At 38.5% G+C, this 19,555-nt stretch overlaps 3 protein-coding genes across 3 annotated transcripts; 2 read left to right on the top strand and 1 right to left on the bottom strand.

Moving 5' to 3' along the window:
* Positions 1-108: 108 nt before the first annotated feature.
* On the bottom strand, positions 109-5,921 carry daw1 (dynein assembly factor with WDR repeat domains 1). Its single transcript, XM_030152325.1, has 13 exons — positions 5,864-5,921; positions 5,616-5,688; positions 4,816-4,960; positions 4,224-4,282; positions 3,999-4,121; positions 3,787-3,886; positions 3,350-3,457; positions 2,633-2,739; positions 2,405-2,507; positions 1,677-1,791; positions 1,401-1,477; positions 461-623; positions 109-327 (listed from the first exon to the last, which is right to left on the bottom strand). The coding sequence occupies exons 1-13, from the start codon at positions 5,901-5,903 to the stop codon at positions 293-295; spliced, it is 1,248 nt and encodes a 415-aa protein (XP_030008185.1). The 5' UTR covers positions 5,904-5,921; the 3' UTR covers positions 109-292.
* Positions 5,922-9,406: 3,485 nt separating this feature from the next.
* On the top strand, positions 9,407-13,957 carry slc19a3b (solute carrier family 19 member 3b). The gene is made up of 8 exons (XM_030152661.1): positions 9,407-9,556; positions 9,722-9,901; positions 10,119-10,284; positions 10,695-10,980; positions 11,139-11,290; positions 12,077-12,269; positions 13,437-13,578; positions 13,796-13,957. The coding sequence occupies exons 1-8, from the start codon at positions 9,407-9,409 to the stop codon at positions 13,955-13,957; spliced, it is 1,431 nt and encodes a 476-aa protein (XP_030008521.1).
* A 1,528-nt stretch (positions 13,958-15,485) lies between these two features.
* On the top strand, positions 15,486-19,534 carry slc19a3a (solute carrier family 19 member 3a). The gene is made up of 7 exons (XM_030151821.1): positions 15,486-15,632; positions 16,190-16,425; positions 16,527-17,037; positions 18,564-18,642; positions 18,732-18,924; positions 19,059-19,200; positions 19,311-19,534. Exons 1-7 carry the CDS (start codon positions 15,486-15,488, stop codon positions 19,452-19,454), a joined length of 1,452 nt encoding a protein of 483 aa, XP_030007681.1. The 3' UTR covers positions 19,455-19,534.
* The last annotated feature ends 21 nt before the right edge of the window (positions 19,535-19,555 follow it).

Genomic DNA, 19,555 nt, shown 5'->3' with positions numbered 1-19,555 from the left:
GAAAATTTAAAAAATATGTATTTTGTGTTTGAAAAATGTTATCTCTAAGAGTGTCAAAAAAGGCTAGGAAGAATTATCAATATTTCTAATGACATAGTGAGGAAAAAAGTTAACTGTTAACTTAGTGGTAAATTAAACAGTCGAAAGTACAGTAAAGCTTGAAATAGATTCAGTAATTGGTGGAACATACAAAAAATAGTATTTTTAAAAAAAGGATACAATGCATAACATGAAACACAAAGTTATATTTCTGTCGATGTCCATCTGAGTCCATAGTGGGTCATCAGAATGGTCAGGACCAGATCCGGCATGTGTTATCCTTGCTTCCTGCAGAAGATCACAAACATGAACAGGTGGCTGCAAATGTGCCATTAAACCTCTGGAACAGACTGAGGAGGGGCTCATTTGCTGCTCAAAGATGCATTTTAACTGTATGTTGTCAGATGAGGGTGGTGTGTACCTGTAATTATGGTGTCCCCCTCATAGTTAAAGACACAGGAGAAGATCTCATCTCTGTGCCCCTCCAGGACTTGCAGACAGACTCCAGACTGAACATCCCATAGACGAGCTGTCTTGTCTGAGCTGGCAGTCAGGACTCTGTTGCCCTGGGGGCTAAAAGACACCTACCAACAGAGTAAAGTCCATAGAGTTATTCTACATGAGGGGCTGATGAAGATAAAGTGCTGAATAAGATATAATGCCAGGAGTGGTTGAAATGACTACGGGAGGGGGAGATGAGTGAGTTTAGAACAATTTCACCACATTAGAACCATTATTCCACAGAGGTCATTTTACTTTTAAATACTTAAAGAGGATAAAGGCAGGATACATAGGGAAGAGCTTTTTCTAGTAGAGTATTATGAAAATCACGGCTGAAGCTGATTGCATTAGAGCTCCCAGGTTTATCATTCCCTGAATGGTTTTATATCCCCACAGTAAGGTAAAAGAAGAGATGATTAAATGGCTCTGGCTCCGGATGGCCATGAAAGTAAAGTATGGTTTTATGAAAACTCAAACTGGGCACAAAGGACTAACCCTTCACAGGAAAGGGAAGAAGCTGATAGAGACAGAAGACTGAAGGAAGAGGACAAGAGCGGAAGCAAAACATTAGCACAGTCAATGGGCCTCATTTTAGTGTTTTGAGAGCTGATGGTTAGTACAGTATACTGTATATGAAAAATCTATTCATTTTCCTATTGCTCATGTAGCCACATCAGATGGCTTATAAGTGTGTCTTTACAAGCCTTATTGTAAAAACTAATAAACATGCACTAGCTGACACATGCTGTAAATGCTCAGAGTTGAAAATACTGTAATGCCAAGCACATGCTATTTACTTCTAAGTAACTTGATGTGTTATAACTTTCCACAGGCCACTGCCATTGAGTCCAGTGACTCACCTTTGAGATCTCACCCTCATGGCCCTTCAGGGTCAACAGACTTTGATGTGTGGTTGCACTGAACACTTGAGCTGTACCTAGTAGAGACACGGAAAGTATACACTCAGTCATTATTTACTTGTCAAAATTCTTAATATGTTATCATTAGGCCAAAAGAAGCCAACATTTGAACAACACATGTATGTGTTGTTTCAAAAATAATAAACAACCTATGATTTCTGCCGTGCTACATATACTAGTGTACTACTATAGTAGGATCATAGTTAGTAGTCTCACCATCAGCAGAGGCAGTAGCAATGATCTGACCAGTTAAATCAAAACACACATCTAGTACTTCTTCTTTGTGTCCACCGAGGGTGGCAACACACTTCCCACTGCTTGCCTCCCACAACTGCAAACACACACACAAACAACATCAAGTTCCCTAATTGTACATATACTTGGGGAGCAAACTCCCATAAACACCAAAATTGGGACATGCATGTATGTGAGTAAACATATAAAGTCTTATAAAATATGCTCACATGTCGCTGTTAACCGTCTTAAGTGGCTTTATTTTGCCATCTCCCCTAGAGGAATGCAGTGAGGTGGATAATTCTTACTTGTGAGCATGACTCATCTTGGCATAATTAAGGAATTAGGATTTAATAATTTCTCTTTTAAATGAAGGAGACCTCAGAGACAGGGGGTGGGAAGGCATGGAGAGTGGAGAATGGAGGGGTGTGGATATAAAGGAGTGGACTATCTCAAGTACTTGCTGTGTCTATGTAAGAGTTTAAAATGGTAATAGAATAAAAATGTCAAAACTACATTTACATTCAATTACTCTTCGTATTATTCATTTTCTACTTAGAGAACAAACTCACAGTAAGATGTACTGGAAAAAAGATGCGTATGATTTTTATTTTGAAAAACTAATCATTTTATTACAGGTGCTTAAATTGAAAAGATCCAATATGTAACATTCATCATCTCCTTCCATGTTTGATTTGGAGACAGCTCACCTTGCAGGTTTTGTCCATGGAGCCTGTGACTATGAGGGAACAATCCCAGTTAAACTGAACATTGCTGATTTCCCCACTGTGACCCACCAGAGTGTGGATACGCCTGAGAACAACAGAAATCAGAGTCAGAATACTGGACTTACACTGTGCCACCAATTGACTGCATTACGTACATACATTCATCTAGTAATAAATGTATATATTGAATTAAAAATTTAAAAGTCTGACCTGCCGGAAGCAACATCCCATATAGCAACAGTGTGGTCAAAAGAGCCAGTGACGAGCTGATTTCCCAATGTGTCAAAGCACAAAGAGAGGACTTCTGCAGTGTGACCCTGAATTGAATCAAAGAGAGAACATTATATCTCACTGTCTCGTTACTTTTTTATACACTCTTTCTCCCTCTATGTCCCCTTCTTTACAAAATGCGCATCAAAAAAGGCAGCCACTAAAATAAACATGCAGAGATAAGCTTTTCAGGTAGCTTCCTAAACTCTTGAAATAAATAGATTTCAAAAAGGTGTAACAGTTGACTGCTGACAGCATGATAGATTTGTCATGGTGTGGAGTGCTAAAAGAACAGCTCAAGCTGCAAAGAGTTGCTTCTGTCTGAGACACAGCCAGCCAACCAACAAGTCACACTATGGACCCACGTGCAGTGTGCACTTCAAAGAGGGCTCACTACTCCCCTTGGAGTGTGTTATCAATGTCTTATGAAAATGTTTCAAGCTACATTTCCATACATCATGGATGTATAAGAGAAGGGGTAAGGGGTTAACTATAATGACATTCAGGATGATCATTTTACATTGAATTGACAAGTTAATTAAGAACTAAATACATTTGAGCCCTAAAGTGTGGATCATTTGGATATTAGGTAAACCAGACAAAGAGACAGTCAGTTATTCTAAAACACGCAGGGTACAGGGATATAATATAACTCACATCCAGTGTGGCCACCTCCTCCCCAGTTTCCACATTCCACAGTTTGGCAGTAGCATCCATGCTGCCTGTGGCCACCAGTGTGCTCTGGGGGTTGAAGGCCAGGCACACCTACACCAATCACACAACTTTGACTTATAGTTTGCCCTCTGGTGCTAGAATCCTACTAGTCCTCTGCCAAGTAAGGATTTGGCAGAGGCCAGTCTTCTGCATATATACACCAAACATAATAAAGAGCAAATCATCAGTAGTGATTCCAAGTGAACTGAAGTAAAAATATTATGCACATTACATGATGAGTTAGCTTTTGAAAGAATGCATACAGACACTGAAAATGCATCATTTTAAAATCATGAAGTAAATCATATAGTATATTACGCAACCAATGGATACAACTATGATGTTTATCATTTTAAGCAAAAGTCAAATGTCATACATACTATTTCTGCCATGTGTCCCTGAAATGTATGAAAACACTTGCCAGTCTCCACACACCACAGTTTGCAGGTCTTATCAAAAGAGCCAGTGGCAATTTTGTCCCTTACAAAGAAAGAATTAAAAAAGAATTTAGACTTGCAAACTGGCTGGGTTCTTGATCTGAGTGTCAAATATAACAGTGTAGTTCTTAGATGTCATGAAGGTATTTTGTTACCCATAGGGATTGTTGAATGCAATTGCATACACCACATTTCTGTGACCCTCCAGTGTGTGCAGCTCAGTGCCTGAGGCTGTGTCCCAAACTCTACATGTCCTGTCATAGCTCCCTGTTATAAACCTGCAGAGTCAGAGAGAGTAAAAATAATACAACAAACAAAAACAAAACAGCGTTTCTTCAAGGAAGGAGTCATACCAGACTGCTGACTGCAAATGAACTCACCTTGACCCAGACTTATTAAAGGCAACATTTGTCAGTGGCAGTATATGTGCTTTAAGTTCCTGCAAAAGAGACCATGGAAAAAATAGAACCTCAGAGAAGATATACTGCAGTTACTGAATTGAATCATCTTTAAGACTATCAGCGTCATGCCCATATGTCATTAAGCTGAATTATGCGGTGGGAAGATCTCACCCTCTAGCTCAGCAGTGGAATAATTCAGAACAGCATAGTCTCTATGCCAAGAAGAAATTACCACTGTCCTCTGATGTCAAATCTGACCTCTTTAGTCAGCCAGTCTACAATGTGTATTCTACATAGTAAGACAAAAATGCTACATCTTTGAAAATCATGTTATTAGATTGTGTAATTTGGTACCCTAACCACTGCTGCTCTCTAGTGTCTCCCTGAAGCACTGGCTCCTGCTGTTGCTACATGAATAAACTATTCAGTTGGCAGTGATATGAATTAATTCAAGAAGAGCAAAAGCCAATGGTGCAATTATGCAAAGTTGATCATTTTCAGTGATATAATAACACTGGACAAATAATTGTTTACTTTTCTCAGAAAAAGAAATGGATGCCATGAGTCTGACCTTGGTGAAACAGAACCTGCGGTGGTTTTGCTGACCCTTTTTCTGCTTGAGTCGAAGGATCAGTTGTTTAACCTGATCAGCACGGGACTCTGTGATCAGAGGCTCTGACTGCATTATCTCTGCCACTAACTCATCTGGGTTTGTCCTGCATGAGGAAAAGGACATTTCACACACAGTTAATGCAAGATTCACAGGAAAGGTTCAACAAAGTCTGATAACACCAGTCTACAAGTAAAATGCCTCCAGTATAAAAGTAGTGAAATTTTACCAAGTTTGAGTCTGTAATGGAGAAAAACTACGTCAAAAAATACTGGTTGGCTGTAGTTTCCAAGATACAATCTTAGGACAAAATGTGAATTTCTGAGAATTAATAAGAGAATTGGTTTTATTCAAAAGGGATGCTTGTCTCAGAGCTACAGATCTACTTTTCATGTTCTTTCCAGTGCCAAGATGTATAAATCTATTGCATAAATGTACATAAGCTAATATATACGTGTACACTTTATCATATGCATGAACATTGGCTAACCAGCATTTTTGGCTTTTTTCCCCCCCAATTCATCTTATTAAAGTCTGTGAGATTACATTTTTAAATTAATGCCTGAGTCAGATACATTCTAAAAAAATAAATTACACTAGTGTAATTAATTCATTATTATAGGGATATAAAACATGACTTAGCAAACAACTATGTCCTTCAACCAGAGAAATAACAGGAGAAATAAAAAGTCAGCACTATAACAGTAAGTTATAATGACATTGCTTGTAATCAGTTAGCATTAAAGATACAACTCACGTACTCTGAAGACAAATCCAAAAGGTCGATTGACTTGGTCTTCAGATGTCCTCCTTTCTCATATTCTATGACGATACCTGAAGGCAGAGGACGCCTTAAAAATGAACGGGTAGACTAAAGGGCTGATACTTCAGAGTTAGCATGAGAAGTGCAGTACAGTTAGGCTAAACTAAACCATGCTACAGTCAAACTGAAACAGCCTAGTTTAAAGCTCTTATCATTTGTAATAAACCACTGTCACATTTACATTACCTGGTGGATAATATCTAAGTAGAAACCGCTTAAGTTTCATTTTTCTGTGTATTAAAGACCCTTCTATACTATCAACACATCGTTGCTATGGAGACAGACTTGCCGGCGCATGTTACGTATTCCAACCACGCATGCGTAGAATCAAACCTAGTCCAAGGATGTGCGAGCCACTGCACCTGAAACAGGTGTCTGTGGCCTGAAGAGCCATTATTTTAGAGCATTTTTCTTTTCTTTTTTAATCATTGTTGTAGATCTAAAACTGTTCGACAAAAAGTGTGAAGCACTGACAAAATAAAAACTGTTTTAAGCCTCTTTCTTTCGCTCTTTCGCTGTATCTTTTTTTATTTGAACAATAAACATTGAACAGTAAATATACATAATAGTGTACAACAAGGGCAGAAAGTTCCACAATTCACAAAATCTTTTACATTATATTGAGAAATCTCTTTCGCTGTATTACTGTAAATGGAAATTGAATTTACTAAATGGTCATAAATAAAGTATTTTAATGTAAAGTGGTTTCCAAACAGGGTAGTGAACTTAAAGTCACCTAGTCAGAGCCATGCAATAATCACCCGGAGAAAAGTGGTACAATACAATAATCTTTGTTACAAATAAAAGGGTGATTCTCTGAATTCGGTGCCTTTTGTGTCCCACAGGTTTACCTCAAATATTTTCACATAGAGTAAACCACAAAATGCATTTTTAAGTCAGAAATGGAAAGGCCCATGTGTTTTTAACTATAACACACAAACATACTGTGAAAATCATGTTTGTTTGTTTTTTTATCGATTGCTGAAAGTGCAGAGGTCAGAATAAACAGTTGTATGCCAAAGTTTTTTATATTGATGAAATGACCTGATTTTTTACTTTAACCTACATAAAAGAAATCTGAGAAAACACATAATTTACTAATAAAATATCTCTATTTAATCGTGTCCCTCAGTTTCGCTGAACCCCATAACAGAACACCAATTTCCCCCTTTTTAAACATAATGGTTCAGTCCAACTTCCTCAGCGCCCAGGAAGTGACATCACTCAAATCTTCTCCAACTGACACTGTAAAGAGAGGTAGGTGTTAACATGCTTTCTTTCCTATATTTCATTGTTTTTATTGTCAGACTGGCATTGTCAAGCTCACCCATTCAATACTGTTATGTGTATGAATGATATTTAATATTGTTTTGGAAAAATCAAATGATAATGTTGGTAAAATATATTACATTCTTGTTTTCCTCATGCCAGGTGGTGTCCCATATCCCAGCTAATGGAGATTTGTGGCTTCTTTTAGCTAAAATCATCAACCCCATAACATTCAACTCCATAACAAAAAATACTGTTACGGGATTGAATCATTGTTATGGAGTTGAAGGTTGGACTGTTCTTACTTTGTTACGTTATGTCATGTTCATTATTTTCAGATATGAGAAAGTCCAATGAAGAAAGGCAAAGGGAGTACAGTGCGAAAATAAATTCAGATCCGAGAAAAGGGAAGAATATCTCAGAAGGGAGCATGCACGCTGGAAAAGTTTTATTAGTTCAAGATTTTAGAGAAGTTTATTGAAGTTTTTGTTTAGAGAATACAACAATGTACCTTTTTTATTCATTCATTAATTCATAATTCAATAAATTTCATTTTAATTTGCTTAATTGTTGGATTTCATTCAATCCTGTCATAGTGTGTTCAACCCTGTTACATTGTGTTCAACCCTGTTACTTGATACATTTTTATATTTTTTGATAATAACAACTAATAGAAGATAAATGTTTGTTAAAATGTTAACAGCGCTTAGGGGACAAGTAGAAAATATATGGAAGCCTTATCTAATTTGAAGGTAAAAGTATTTTTTCATGATTTATGAAGACCAACTGTACATCAAATACCATATCATAATATTCACTCAAACAAAAATTTGTTAGAATAAAATAAAATACACTTACAATGAGTTATTTTACACAAGGGACAGGTGTTCCCCAAGACACAGAGAGAATTAGTTTGAATATGTTTTAGGATAATATTCACACTGAAGTCAAAATGTCCTGTTATGGGGTTGATTTTAATACACCATATCTGGCAAACACAATCATAATACTGAATGACATTTAATGCCTAAGGTGGGAAAACATGTTTTCACAGAGGTTCAAATACTCCTTCACCAAATGCAGTGTTCAAAAACAAAGTCATTTATGTTTTTTTTTTTTTTGCAGCAACCATAGACCCCAAACAGCACCAAATTCAGAGAATCACCCAAAACACACAATTCATAAAAAGAGGAAAAAGATGTGAGCTGCAGTCGGGGGGGATTCTGCGGTATCTCAGTCCAGAAAAGGCCCCCGCCATTACCACCATTTCCACATATCACAGCAAGCTTATGGTTCACTGCAAACCCAACACGCTAGCACCCTCTACTGGAGGCACTGCAATTAACACATTGGCTTCATTTCACACCCTGTTCAGCATGGCAAACCACGCAAGTCTCACAAGGGGCAGGGGCCCCCCTTCGCTGTTCTACACAGGTGATTCCCCCCGGCTGGGCTCCCGCCCACTCTATCCCTCACATTAAAACACATATACTCATTCAAATATATATCTTACTACAATAGACGTTCTGCACGTCTTTGTCCGGCGCATGTTGCAGCACAGGAAGGCATACGGGTGCAATGCCACTGTTGCACCACGGGAGGGCGCAATCGTACAATGGGACCACGGGTACAATGCCGCTAGTAAAATAAATTGGCACTTAACTCGACCACTTGGCAAGACCCCCCCCCCCCCCCCCCCCCAGGGTCTGAGCTTGAGGCACCGTCCAACTCCCCGGGGAATACAGCTTTGTTGGATGTTGCAAGTCCAACCCAGCAAGCGGCGAAAGCTGTCCGGCAGACGTGGAGGCGAAGAGCAGCGGCGGACCCACTGACAGTGGCGATGGTGTAGAGCAGTGGTGGCACACCCAGTGCGCCGGTAAAGGTAATGGCGAGAAGTAGCCCGGACCTGGCGCTTTACTAACCCAATTCTCACTACCCTACAGGAGGCGTCCAGCCTCCCCTCCTAGCGCTGGAACAACTAACCCCCTATTCTAGCGGTCTTCGTCGCCGGTCGCCCTAAACAGCCACGAACGACTCCCAGCTCTTTCCCACAGCACCAAGACACAAGCTTCTCGCGTGCTCCAAACCAACTGCCTTTTACATCCCACAAACCCAGAGTCTCTCCCTCCGGTAATCACAGACATCTGTTCACAACCCCACACCTGCTCTCAGTCCGCTCTGCAGCAGCAGCTCCTCACCTTTAGTCACATCACAGTATTGTAGAGTAGCCACTTTTCCACCCTCTCCTCAACTTTCCTTCTGTTTCTTAAAAGGTCAAAGTCTTGCTAATAAACTGTGCCTACTGCACGTGTAGATCATAAAGATAGTGTCTATATGCTAACTACTGATGAGTGGAGTTTCAGTTAAAACTGCCGTGCAGATAACACAGGTAGTCAGATTTCTAGTTAAGACCAAGGTGTTCTGTTGGACCCCCTGCAAAATTCTAAACCTAGAGGAAATATGGCTTGTTGGACCAAGCTGAAGTCCTCCACCTGGGCTTATCCCACTACAGTCCTGTGTCTCTATGGGTTTTTTGCCAATTGCAGAGTAGCAGAGCCCTTCCTCACACCATACCTAATTGGACCACACAAGAACATCTCTGAAGAAGTGGTAAGAGTGGCACACATACTGTTATGCTGTTAGGTAGGTACTTAACCGCTGGTATTCATCAGGTATGTGATTAACAGCTTTTTAGTTTTTACAGTTTTGACAAGAGATGAGCACCATGCACCTAGATCTGCAATATTGTTTTGTCCTGCTTGTTGTTTCCTACAGGTGACCAACTACCTGTTCCCTATCTGGACATACTCCTACTTGGCTTTCCTTTTCCCTGTCTTTCTGCTAACAGACTTTCTGAGACACAAGCCTCTCATTACAGTCCAGGGGCTCTTCCTAGTCACCAACTACCTCCTGCTATGCTTTGCCCCAGGTCTGCTTGCCATGACTGTCCTTCAGGTGAACTCAAAGACTAGTAACAATTAATGTGCATAGTTGGGAAAAATTCTGTTGCTTTTGTAGAACATCAAATATCAACAAGCTAAAGTAATTCATGGTATGCAAGTTTACTATAAAACTAACGCCTAACTAGGTAGGAATAGATGTTACACATATGGTTGTCTGTATTAAAGGATATAGTTATAGTTACCTTACAGCTCTTTAATTTTATCTACAGGTCAATTATGCAGTTGTGACTTCTACAGAAGTGGCCTATTTTTCCTACATTTACAGCATAATACCAGTTGAGCATTACCAAAGAGCAACCGGGTACCTTCGTAGTGCCATGCTGACTGGGTATACATTTGGTGCTGGTTTAGGACAAGTGCTCATCTCTGTGGCAGGTAAGGCAACCAACTGAAAAACAAGTCTCCACACAGCCAAGTCTGTGCAAAAATTTGGCACATTTTGCCAACTTTGTACACCTTGAAGAAGGTCTATGGCCTGAGAGTCACACATGAAAAGGATTTTGAACTGGAGTGTTTGATGGTTTGTGAACTTTTTGCAGTTTAATTATTTATAAGCTCCAGCACTTTATGTCAGTCTGATATGACATGAGCTGTATTATTATTTTTTTTTTTTTTTTCTTCAAGTAAAGGTGGAAAGACAAAAAAAACTGTACATGAAAAAATAAGACACACATTTTATGTCTTTTGTGTTCCTGCTTTCCTGCATACTAATTATTACTGCAAAAAAGAAATTTGAAATAACCACAACGAGGGATGTCTTTTTTTGCTTTAAATCAACCGCACAGGAGTGGACTACTTATACATCAATGCCATCACTCTGGGGATTGTCAGCATGGCTTTTCTCATCTCCTTCTGGTTGCCCATGCCTCAGAGGAGCATGTTCTTCAAAGGGAAAAATGCTGCAGCTGTGGGCTCACAGTCCCAACAGGAGGGGCCAGTAGGAGCTGACTGCTCTGGTTCAGGGAATGAGGAGATGGAGCATAATGGCAGGGCTGGCTGGTGCAGCAGGGGAAATGTGGCCAATGCAGGTCGTCTACTTTGGCAAAGCTTCAAGGAGTCTTACTCTTCCAGGCATTTTGCTTTTCCAAGTTTATTGATGTGACATTTGGCAGATATTTTACTTCTTATGTAATGTTTTTTACTGCAGTAAATTAGCAAATGCATACACTGTCATTCCATAATTTATCTACATCTTCATTTGACAGTATCTATATTGTTAAATGTTGCAGGCACTTAATCTATTGGTCCCTGTGGTGGGCTCTGGCCACAGCTGGCTATGTACAGGTCTTCAACTATATCCAGCTAATGTGGGACCATATAGAACCATCAGCCACATCAACCATCTACAATGGAGGTGTAGAGGCTGCATGCTCCCTTGTTGGTAAGTGATTCCAACTGTGCTCATGTGTGCTGGTACATTTATTTGGAGCATAAGAGAAAGGAAACTACATTTACTGGGTCATATTTCTTTAAAGATCATACTCAGCCATAACTTTAAATAAAAAGTTGTCACTACTAACAAAAGAAGAGACTCAAAGTCTCTTTTGAACTGAAGTTTTATAAATGAACATAGAGGCAGAAGGAAGAATGGGCATCAGATGTCTGAATAACGAGAGGAGGGAAGACACCAGTGCAAATTCATTATATGGAACATATATAAAATTTAATGACGATTATAAAAGCTGCTGTGCCTGATGGCACATAGACATAAAAACTGGCAATTAAAAGAAAACGATCCTGCTTTTCTTGGCTGTATGGAATAAGCATCTAAACAGAGAATGTGTATTGATTTGGAAAGGGAATTACATAACCATGGTCCTTTTGGCTCGTGTTCAACTTGGCTCAGGCTGTGAAGAGGATGAGTAATTGCTTCAGTTAAGGAGATAAAGTTAGAAGGTAATGGGTTCCCTGATTATTGCTGATAGCTGATTCTAGAGCCAGGCGAGTGGTTCATCCTAATAAGTAGGTGATGCTGGGACCAGCAAAGTCATGTAGGTGCATAGGGTTTTGTTGGAAGGCCACATCCTCCTTTATACCATGGAAAGAGATGCTTCACCTGACATTAACAAATGAGTCACGAAATCGTACCAAAAATGCACAGGCACATTAGAGTTGTAATCCAATGAAATGACAGATTAATCACTGAATTTCCTGTTTCATGGCTCAGGTGCTGCTGCAGCATTCTCTGTTGGTCATATCAAGGTGACCTGGGCTGTGTGGGGGGAGCTGGCTTTAGGACTGTTCTCAGCTGTGGGGACTGGTGCTATCTTTCTGATGGTACTCACCAGCAGTATCTGGGCGTGTTATGCTGGTTATGTCATTTTCAAATCTTGCTACATGTTTCTCATCACCATCACAGCGTAAGTTCACAACAGAGGATACTCAACAGTAAAATTCAGATTGAAGTGATACCATCTCTTTATGGCACTGGTTCCCAAAGTTTTTCAACTAAAGGTCTGAAAAATCAATTTTTTCACCTGAGATCCAAATTTACACAAATATAACTTGAATTGCCATAATGTGTACGCTTACTGACTTTTCCACCGACAACACAATGTGTCACAAAGTCTCTTTAAAAAGAAAAAGCTTTTCTTATTATGTGTTTTTTTCATTATTGTTTTTACCTCTATTTCATAATTTTCATTTTGTTGCATGTTCTTGCATCTTTTACCTTTTAATAATTTTTTGTTGCATCATTTTCCTCATTTTGTATTCTGTCATTTTTGTCATATTGCATCTTAAACTTCTCTGCTTTTCACAATTAGTTGGTCAACATTTATAAACTCTTCCAGAGAACTCTCTTCTATTATTTTAACCCATAAAGACCCAAACATGCACCACCGACCAAAACCATCTACTGATGTAAAATGTTTAGTAGCTGTTGATCCACTAATCCTATCAACACATGTAAATAGTTGGTGTAATATGCAGTTTATCATCTTTTCATGGTCATCAGATATGACCTATTTGGATGTTCAGAGGCTCTGTAGTGAACGTGGAAACACCGTCATCTTCTACATTGATTCACCAGTAAAACCCATGGAGTTTGATAAATGACAGTAAATGAACACACTTGTTTTTACATTTAGTTATTGATATCTTTGCTGAAAAAGTACATTTTTCTTCAGTTTTCTCAGTTATTGATAAAATAACCCTCAACTTTTATGAACATCTACAAGATCAGTGAATTAAATATGGAAAAATACAAGATTTTCACTGAGAAAAGTGCAAAACACAGCATATAATATATTTTAAATGGTGAGAAACCACTTAAGAAAGGTTAATCTAGAGAAAAAAAATCATTTGGGAACTGCCACAAAAGTCACTCTGGGTCTTTATGGATTCATTTGGAAGATGAAGTGACATACCACAGTTCTGGGTCCTGACTGTTATTTTTGGGGAAAGGCTGTAGGGAAATTGAGAAGGTACTTTTCTTGTATTGTAAATTATTGAATAGCCTTTAAGTATCCATTAGAGCGTAACACATGCTTCATTCTTATGAAATTACAGGCTTATTCCTATTCTAGTTTTCAGATTGCCTCAAACCTCTCCATGGAGTGCTATGCTTTGACGTTTGGGATCAACACATTTGTGGCCCTTTCGCTGCAGACTATTATGACTGGTATTTTTGTCGATGAAGCTGCTCTGGGATTGGACATTGTGACGCAGGTACATCTTCACAGGCTTAAATGAATAGAAATGACTGTCTATTTATTATTTAATCGCAGCAGACAGGGACTTAATTCTGGTGTTCTGTGCACTTACATGTAAGTGCAGAGTGACACCTAGTGGTTTTCAGTAACTGTTGCATGCAGACATGTTTGAGGAAAACAGTTGGACAAACTGTTATAGTAATGTATCAAATGACAGAGGCTGTTCTCCACAGTTCATCATCTATGGCAGCTACTACGCCGTCATCTCGGTGCTGTTCCTGATTCGAGGGACCTACACCGCCTGTGTACGTCAACAACACCATTCTGAACAAACGGGGATGAAGGACCAAGAGCATGAGACTGGTGTGGAGGTGATCTCTGCTGAACATTTTTGACCAAGGTCATTAACCCTTTCATGCATAGTGGACAGCTATTCTACAGCTTTTCTCTCATATTTTCATGGATTTTGTTGTTTTAGTTCCATATCAGCGAATACAGTGGACGCCTATGCATGATCTGCCACTGCAATTCATACCATTACTGTAACTTTGCTGTTCTAGATAAACGTGATCTGCACTAACATGTTTGAGTGTAAAAAAAAATTGGTAATTGTGATTAGACTATAATTAACATGTTTCTTTGGGGGGGGTTGTTTTTTTGTTTTTTTTTTTAGTTTTTGGGGGTTTTTTGCATATCATCTCCATGAAATGAGTAATAACTAGTGTTAGAGTATGTTAAAATGTGAGAAAACATCAGATTATTTTTATTTTTTATTTCATAGTTCTCACACAGTATATCAATAAATTCATGTTTCTTTGCTTCTAAAATTAAATGCATAATGTCCAGCTGAGTGGACATTTTTGTAACTCCATGGAAAATAAGTTAATAAAAAAATTCAATCACTTTTTTTCATGCCTAAAGAGGAATAAAAACACTCAGGAAAAAAAATCTTGATTATGATTCTCATAATTCATGCATGAAAGGGTTAAAATGGTCTCTGCTGTGGTCTTGATATTAAATGAATGAGTGGTTTTTCATTTATTTAGGAATTAAATTATTAATGAAGTATACTACATTTCTCATTCCTTTAACTCTGTAAAGCCTGCACCATTAAATCATTGACAGAAAATTCCTGTTCTTTGAAACTGGAGCCATTATGGATCCTTCGGAACAACCAAAATAATGTTCTTTCAAATATCAATTTCCATGTATGGGTTTCAATTTTGTATCATATTTGATACATCAGGTCTCAATGCTCAAATATTATTTTTGAACAAACAAAAACATAAAACAAATGTGTCTAACAAATTGGTAATTCCTTTTCAAAATTGGCAAAATTGTTTCTTCTTCCTCATTAATGACAAACTTGTAGGGTCACTGGAAAGACCTTCGGTGAATGATCCCCCCTGGTGGATTAGCTGTGTATTGCATGTATTTAATTGTATACATCAGGTTTTCAAGAAAAAAAATATCACACTGATCACGTAGAGGGCTTCAAAACTCATGCATCAAATACGATACATTTGGAGTTATAAGGTTAAACCACTAGTCTGTGCAGGAGCAGGTTTTAGCTCCTCATTATCTCTACAACTTGTAATCTGTATGATAATTCAGTGAGGAAGTCCAACAGTTCAATGAAGTAACAATAAAGCTGCAGTTATTATTGCTTACTGAAACAAATTAGAGACAAAGTCCTGGCATCTGCCTGTTTCATTTGTGACACGTGTATCTCCTGGTGAGCTGAACCATGACTAACCTTTTAACTGGGTTGTTGATTGACAAACCAAGGCCAATACCTCTGACATATTCCACACAAGGAGGCAAGATTTAATAGGTAGGAACTAGATGTGTATATAAACACGCCTAAAACAGGGAGAAGGAAGGCGTTTGAGTGAGCTGTGATTGTTTCCTGAGAAGAGGAAAATGGAGGCAGTGAGAAGGTCGAGAGCAGATTGGAGGTATCCCACCTCTCTGCTATGCATCTATGGATTCTTCAGCACAGTCAAACCTCTGGAGCCGTTCCTCATCCCATACCTGACCGGACCAGACAAGAATCTAACAATAGAAGAGGTATAACACATGAAATCTCAAAATGCATAACGTGCTTTAACTAATAAACTCACACATAATAATAGAGCATATAGGGAACATATTTCAGTTTGCTTTGTTAGTTTTGTGACATTTAAATCAAAACCTCAAACAGCTTGTGTGCTTTTTGGACATTTTATTTGTCTTAGAGTTTTAGATTTTTGTTTTTAGTGTTTAAATTTATTGTTTTAATATTTTTAATGCACGAACTATGTGTCAGTATTGTTTTATTCTATGTATTGTCTTTTACTTATATTCTGTTTCATAATGTCAGCACTTTGGGGCAGTATTGTCTGTTTTTAAATGTGCTATATAAAGAAACCCTGGCCTTTTTGGTACACTAAACAAAAGAAACTCACAAAATTTACTGCAAAATAGCCAGGTTTGGGAACCAGAGCAGAGTTAAACACAGTCTTCATAACCTGAGTGGTAAAGTTCTAACCACTTTTTTTTTATTGCTATGAAGTGATGATCTTACATGCAACTTAACCAGTAATAGTTTTAGATTTATTACTTTGATACTAGTCTTTCTCTGGCAGGTAAACAATCAGATTTTCCCAGTGTGGACATATTCGTACCTGTCCGTGCTGGTGCCGGTGTTCGTGCTGACTGACTGGCTCCGTTACAAGCCTGTGGTGGTGTTCCAGTGTTCCAACCTTTTCGTTACCACAGCTATGTTACTCTGGACTCAAAGTGTGCCAGCTATGCAGGCCATGCAGTTCTTCTACGGGGTGGTGACAGCCAGTGAGGTGGCCTATTTCTCCTACATCTACAGGTCATTAAAAGACAGTACAAGGCAGCACCACTGCCAGGCATCAGGGGTAATGTTGCATTGCTGGCTCAGGTGTAGCATTTCAAATATGTTGTTTATTACAGTGTCATTGATGTGAAGAGGTATCGGAGGGCCACATCTTACTGCCGTAGCATCCAACTCTTCGGGCACACAGTGGGCTCTGTGCTGGGCCAGCTTTTGGTCAGCTTTAACCTCATGTCCTACAACAACATGCTGGTATTTACTCTGGTTCTGACTACCATCGCTCTCCTCACATCCTTCTTCCTGCCAATGCCACAACGGAGCATGTTCTTCCACCGCAAAGACATGGGTCATAAAACTGTAGCAGAAGGAACAAAAAATGATGTGGATAGGACTGTAGGTTCAACCAGAGCAAAATTCTCTGTAGAATTCAATTCTGCAGGGACACTGGAAGAAAAGGGACCTAAGGCTGAGGAAACCAAGGAATATGATGGTGCAGACAGCTGTGGCAAAGTCCTCCTTCACATATGGAAGGATTTTTACCAGTGTTATTCCTCCAGATATCTGCTCTACTGGTCGGTGTGGTGGGCACTGGCCACCTGCGGCTACAACCAGACTGTCAACTATGTGCAGGTCAGTTGTAAAGGCAGTATAACTAGAAGGTAAAATTAACAAGTGGTGCCAGGCACAATAAACCCCACCCCTCATGTATTGTAGCTTATTTTGGCATCGATCCTGCTGATGCCATCATGTCTATGCACGTGCTGATGTCAGCATATCAATTGCCTCTATATATGTGCCAAGTTTGAAGTAAATTGAAATAAAATTGATGTTTTGATAGACATTTGAAATTTTGCCCATTATAAGTAAATGGGAGAAGAAAAAAATTTTAAAAATACAAAATTTTAACTTTGACCTACTTTTTCCAAAATGTAACCACACCTATTGTGGGTCACTAGCAATATATAAACCCAATTTGGTATGAATTCAACCAACAGTTTTGCTGCTACAGACATGAAATTTTGCCCATTACAAGTAAATGGGGAAAAAAAAAGATTTAAAAAATTCATAAAAAATTTAAACTTTGACCTACTTTTCCCAAAATGTAAATCGATCTATTCTGGGTCACTGGGAATCTATAAACCAAATTAGGTATGAATTCAACCAAGAAAGACACAAACAAATAAACCGAACCAAAAAAAAAGAGAAAACAATGACTTAGAAGTGGATAAAAATGTCAAATCATATACACCACTATTTAAGACGGGTGTTAAACTCATTTTCTCTCAGGGGCCACATTCAGCCCAATTTGATCTCCAGTGGGCCGAACCAGTAAAATAACATAATAACCTATAAATAATGATGACTCCAAATTTTTATATGCAAAAAAATACCATTAAATTATGAAAACATTTACATTTTACAAACTGTCCAAACAAAAAAGATGTGAATAACCTGAAAAAACAGAAATTTCTGAAAAAAAATAAGAAAAATTTAATCAGTATTATGCCTCAACTCGTGATTTATACATATGCATTACAGATCAGATCTACCAAGACACAAAACAGGCAGAATATTGTTAAAATTGCACTTATTTTTCTTTAGACATTTCAGGTTGTTCATATTTGTTCAGGTTATTGACGTTTTATTATTAAAGGATATCAGAATTTAATGTTCTTTGCAGTAAATCAAAGAGAAATAATTGGTGTTGCCATTATTTACAGGCATGATGTCATTTTTTTCACACTAAACCAAGAAGAAAATTTGGAGTCAATATTTCTAGGTTATTATGCTATTATTTTTGAGTTTGACGCCCTTGATTGTTAACATCTTCTGCACTTTGCAAATTCATCTCACAGGCCAGATTGAACCCTTTGGCAGGCCGGATTTGGCCCCCGGGCCGCATGTTTGACACCTGTGATTTAAGAGATTTGACTCTTTCAACCTTTGCAACTACAGATCAAAATGAGTTCAACGAGCAAAATTAGAGCAAATGTCAGTCACCAAGCATTAAAACCTAATTTTTCACAATCACACTTCATTGAGGTCCAGATGTCACAGTGCCACCAGAACATAAAATATACACTTAATTTGTATAACTTCATTATGTGATCTGTGGTTTTTGCATGTTTAAAATGCTCATAACAATATACTTTTAGGTGCTATGGGAGCATGTGCAGCCTTCTCAGAACTTCAGCATCTACAATGGAGGGGTGGAGGCAGTATCTAATCTTTTGAGTAAGCAACATGAACAAAAATCTAATGCTGGCACATTAATGGGAAAAAATGTCTGTTAAACAAGTTTTAATGTAGTGTGTTTTTTTTAGGTGCAGCAACAGCGTATGGTATAGGCTTCACCGAAGTGAGATGGGAACAGTGGGGAGAGCTGGCCCTGGGTGGTTTTTCTGGACTCGGGGCAGCAGCGCTCTTCCTCATGACCTTCGTAAGAAACATCTGGGTGTGCTACACTTGTTATGTCATCTTCAAGTGTCTGTACATGCTCCTGATTACAATAGCCATGTAAGTCTTTGGTCAAATGATCAAAAGGGGTTGCTGTTTTACTTAATTACACCTCCCACACACAAAAAAAAAATAATGAAAGAAGTTGGAAGTGTATTTTTGTTTAAGAACTGTACATACATACTGTTTCTTAGGTACCAGGTTGCAGCTGACCTCTCAATGGAAAGATATGCCCTGGTATTTGGAGCAAACAACTTTGGAGCCTTGTGTCTACAGACAGTTATCACATCTGTTGTTGTTGACAGTGAAGGACTGGGTCTATCCATAATACCTCAGGTGAGCCATCAGATCAGATTGTTGTTCTTTTCTTTGTTCTGTTTGTATTTTCTTTTCTACAAGATGTGAAAGAGATTTAACTTTTTTTTAAATGATGTGCTCTGTTGCAGTTTACAGTATATGCCAGCTACTTCTCAGTCATCGCTATTATTTTTTCCGTTCGAGGAGTGTTTATAATTTGGAAAACAAAAGAAAACAAAGGGATCCCTCCTGACAAAAGTGAATCTCCAGACTTTGAAGAACACAGATTCTGAATATGAAGAAATCGACGCCGTCAGCTGAAAGCATTAGTTGTACTTTTATCCCCACTGGGTGAAAATGGGAACATGGCAGTTTAAATGCAAAAAAAAAAGGT

The sequence above is a fragment of the Sphaeramia orbicularis genome, chromosome 13 (assembly GCF_902148855.1).
Source record: "Sphaeramia orbicularis chromosome 13, fSphaOr1.1, whole genome shotgun sequence".
NCBI classification, from domain to species: domain Eukaryota; kingdom Metazoa; phylum Chordata; class Actinopteri; order Kurtiformes; family Apogonidae; genus Sphaeramia; species Sphaeramia orbicularis.
Note: the sequence above shows the minus strand (reverse complement) of the source record. Positions and strands in the feature narration are given on the sequence as shown.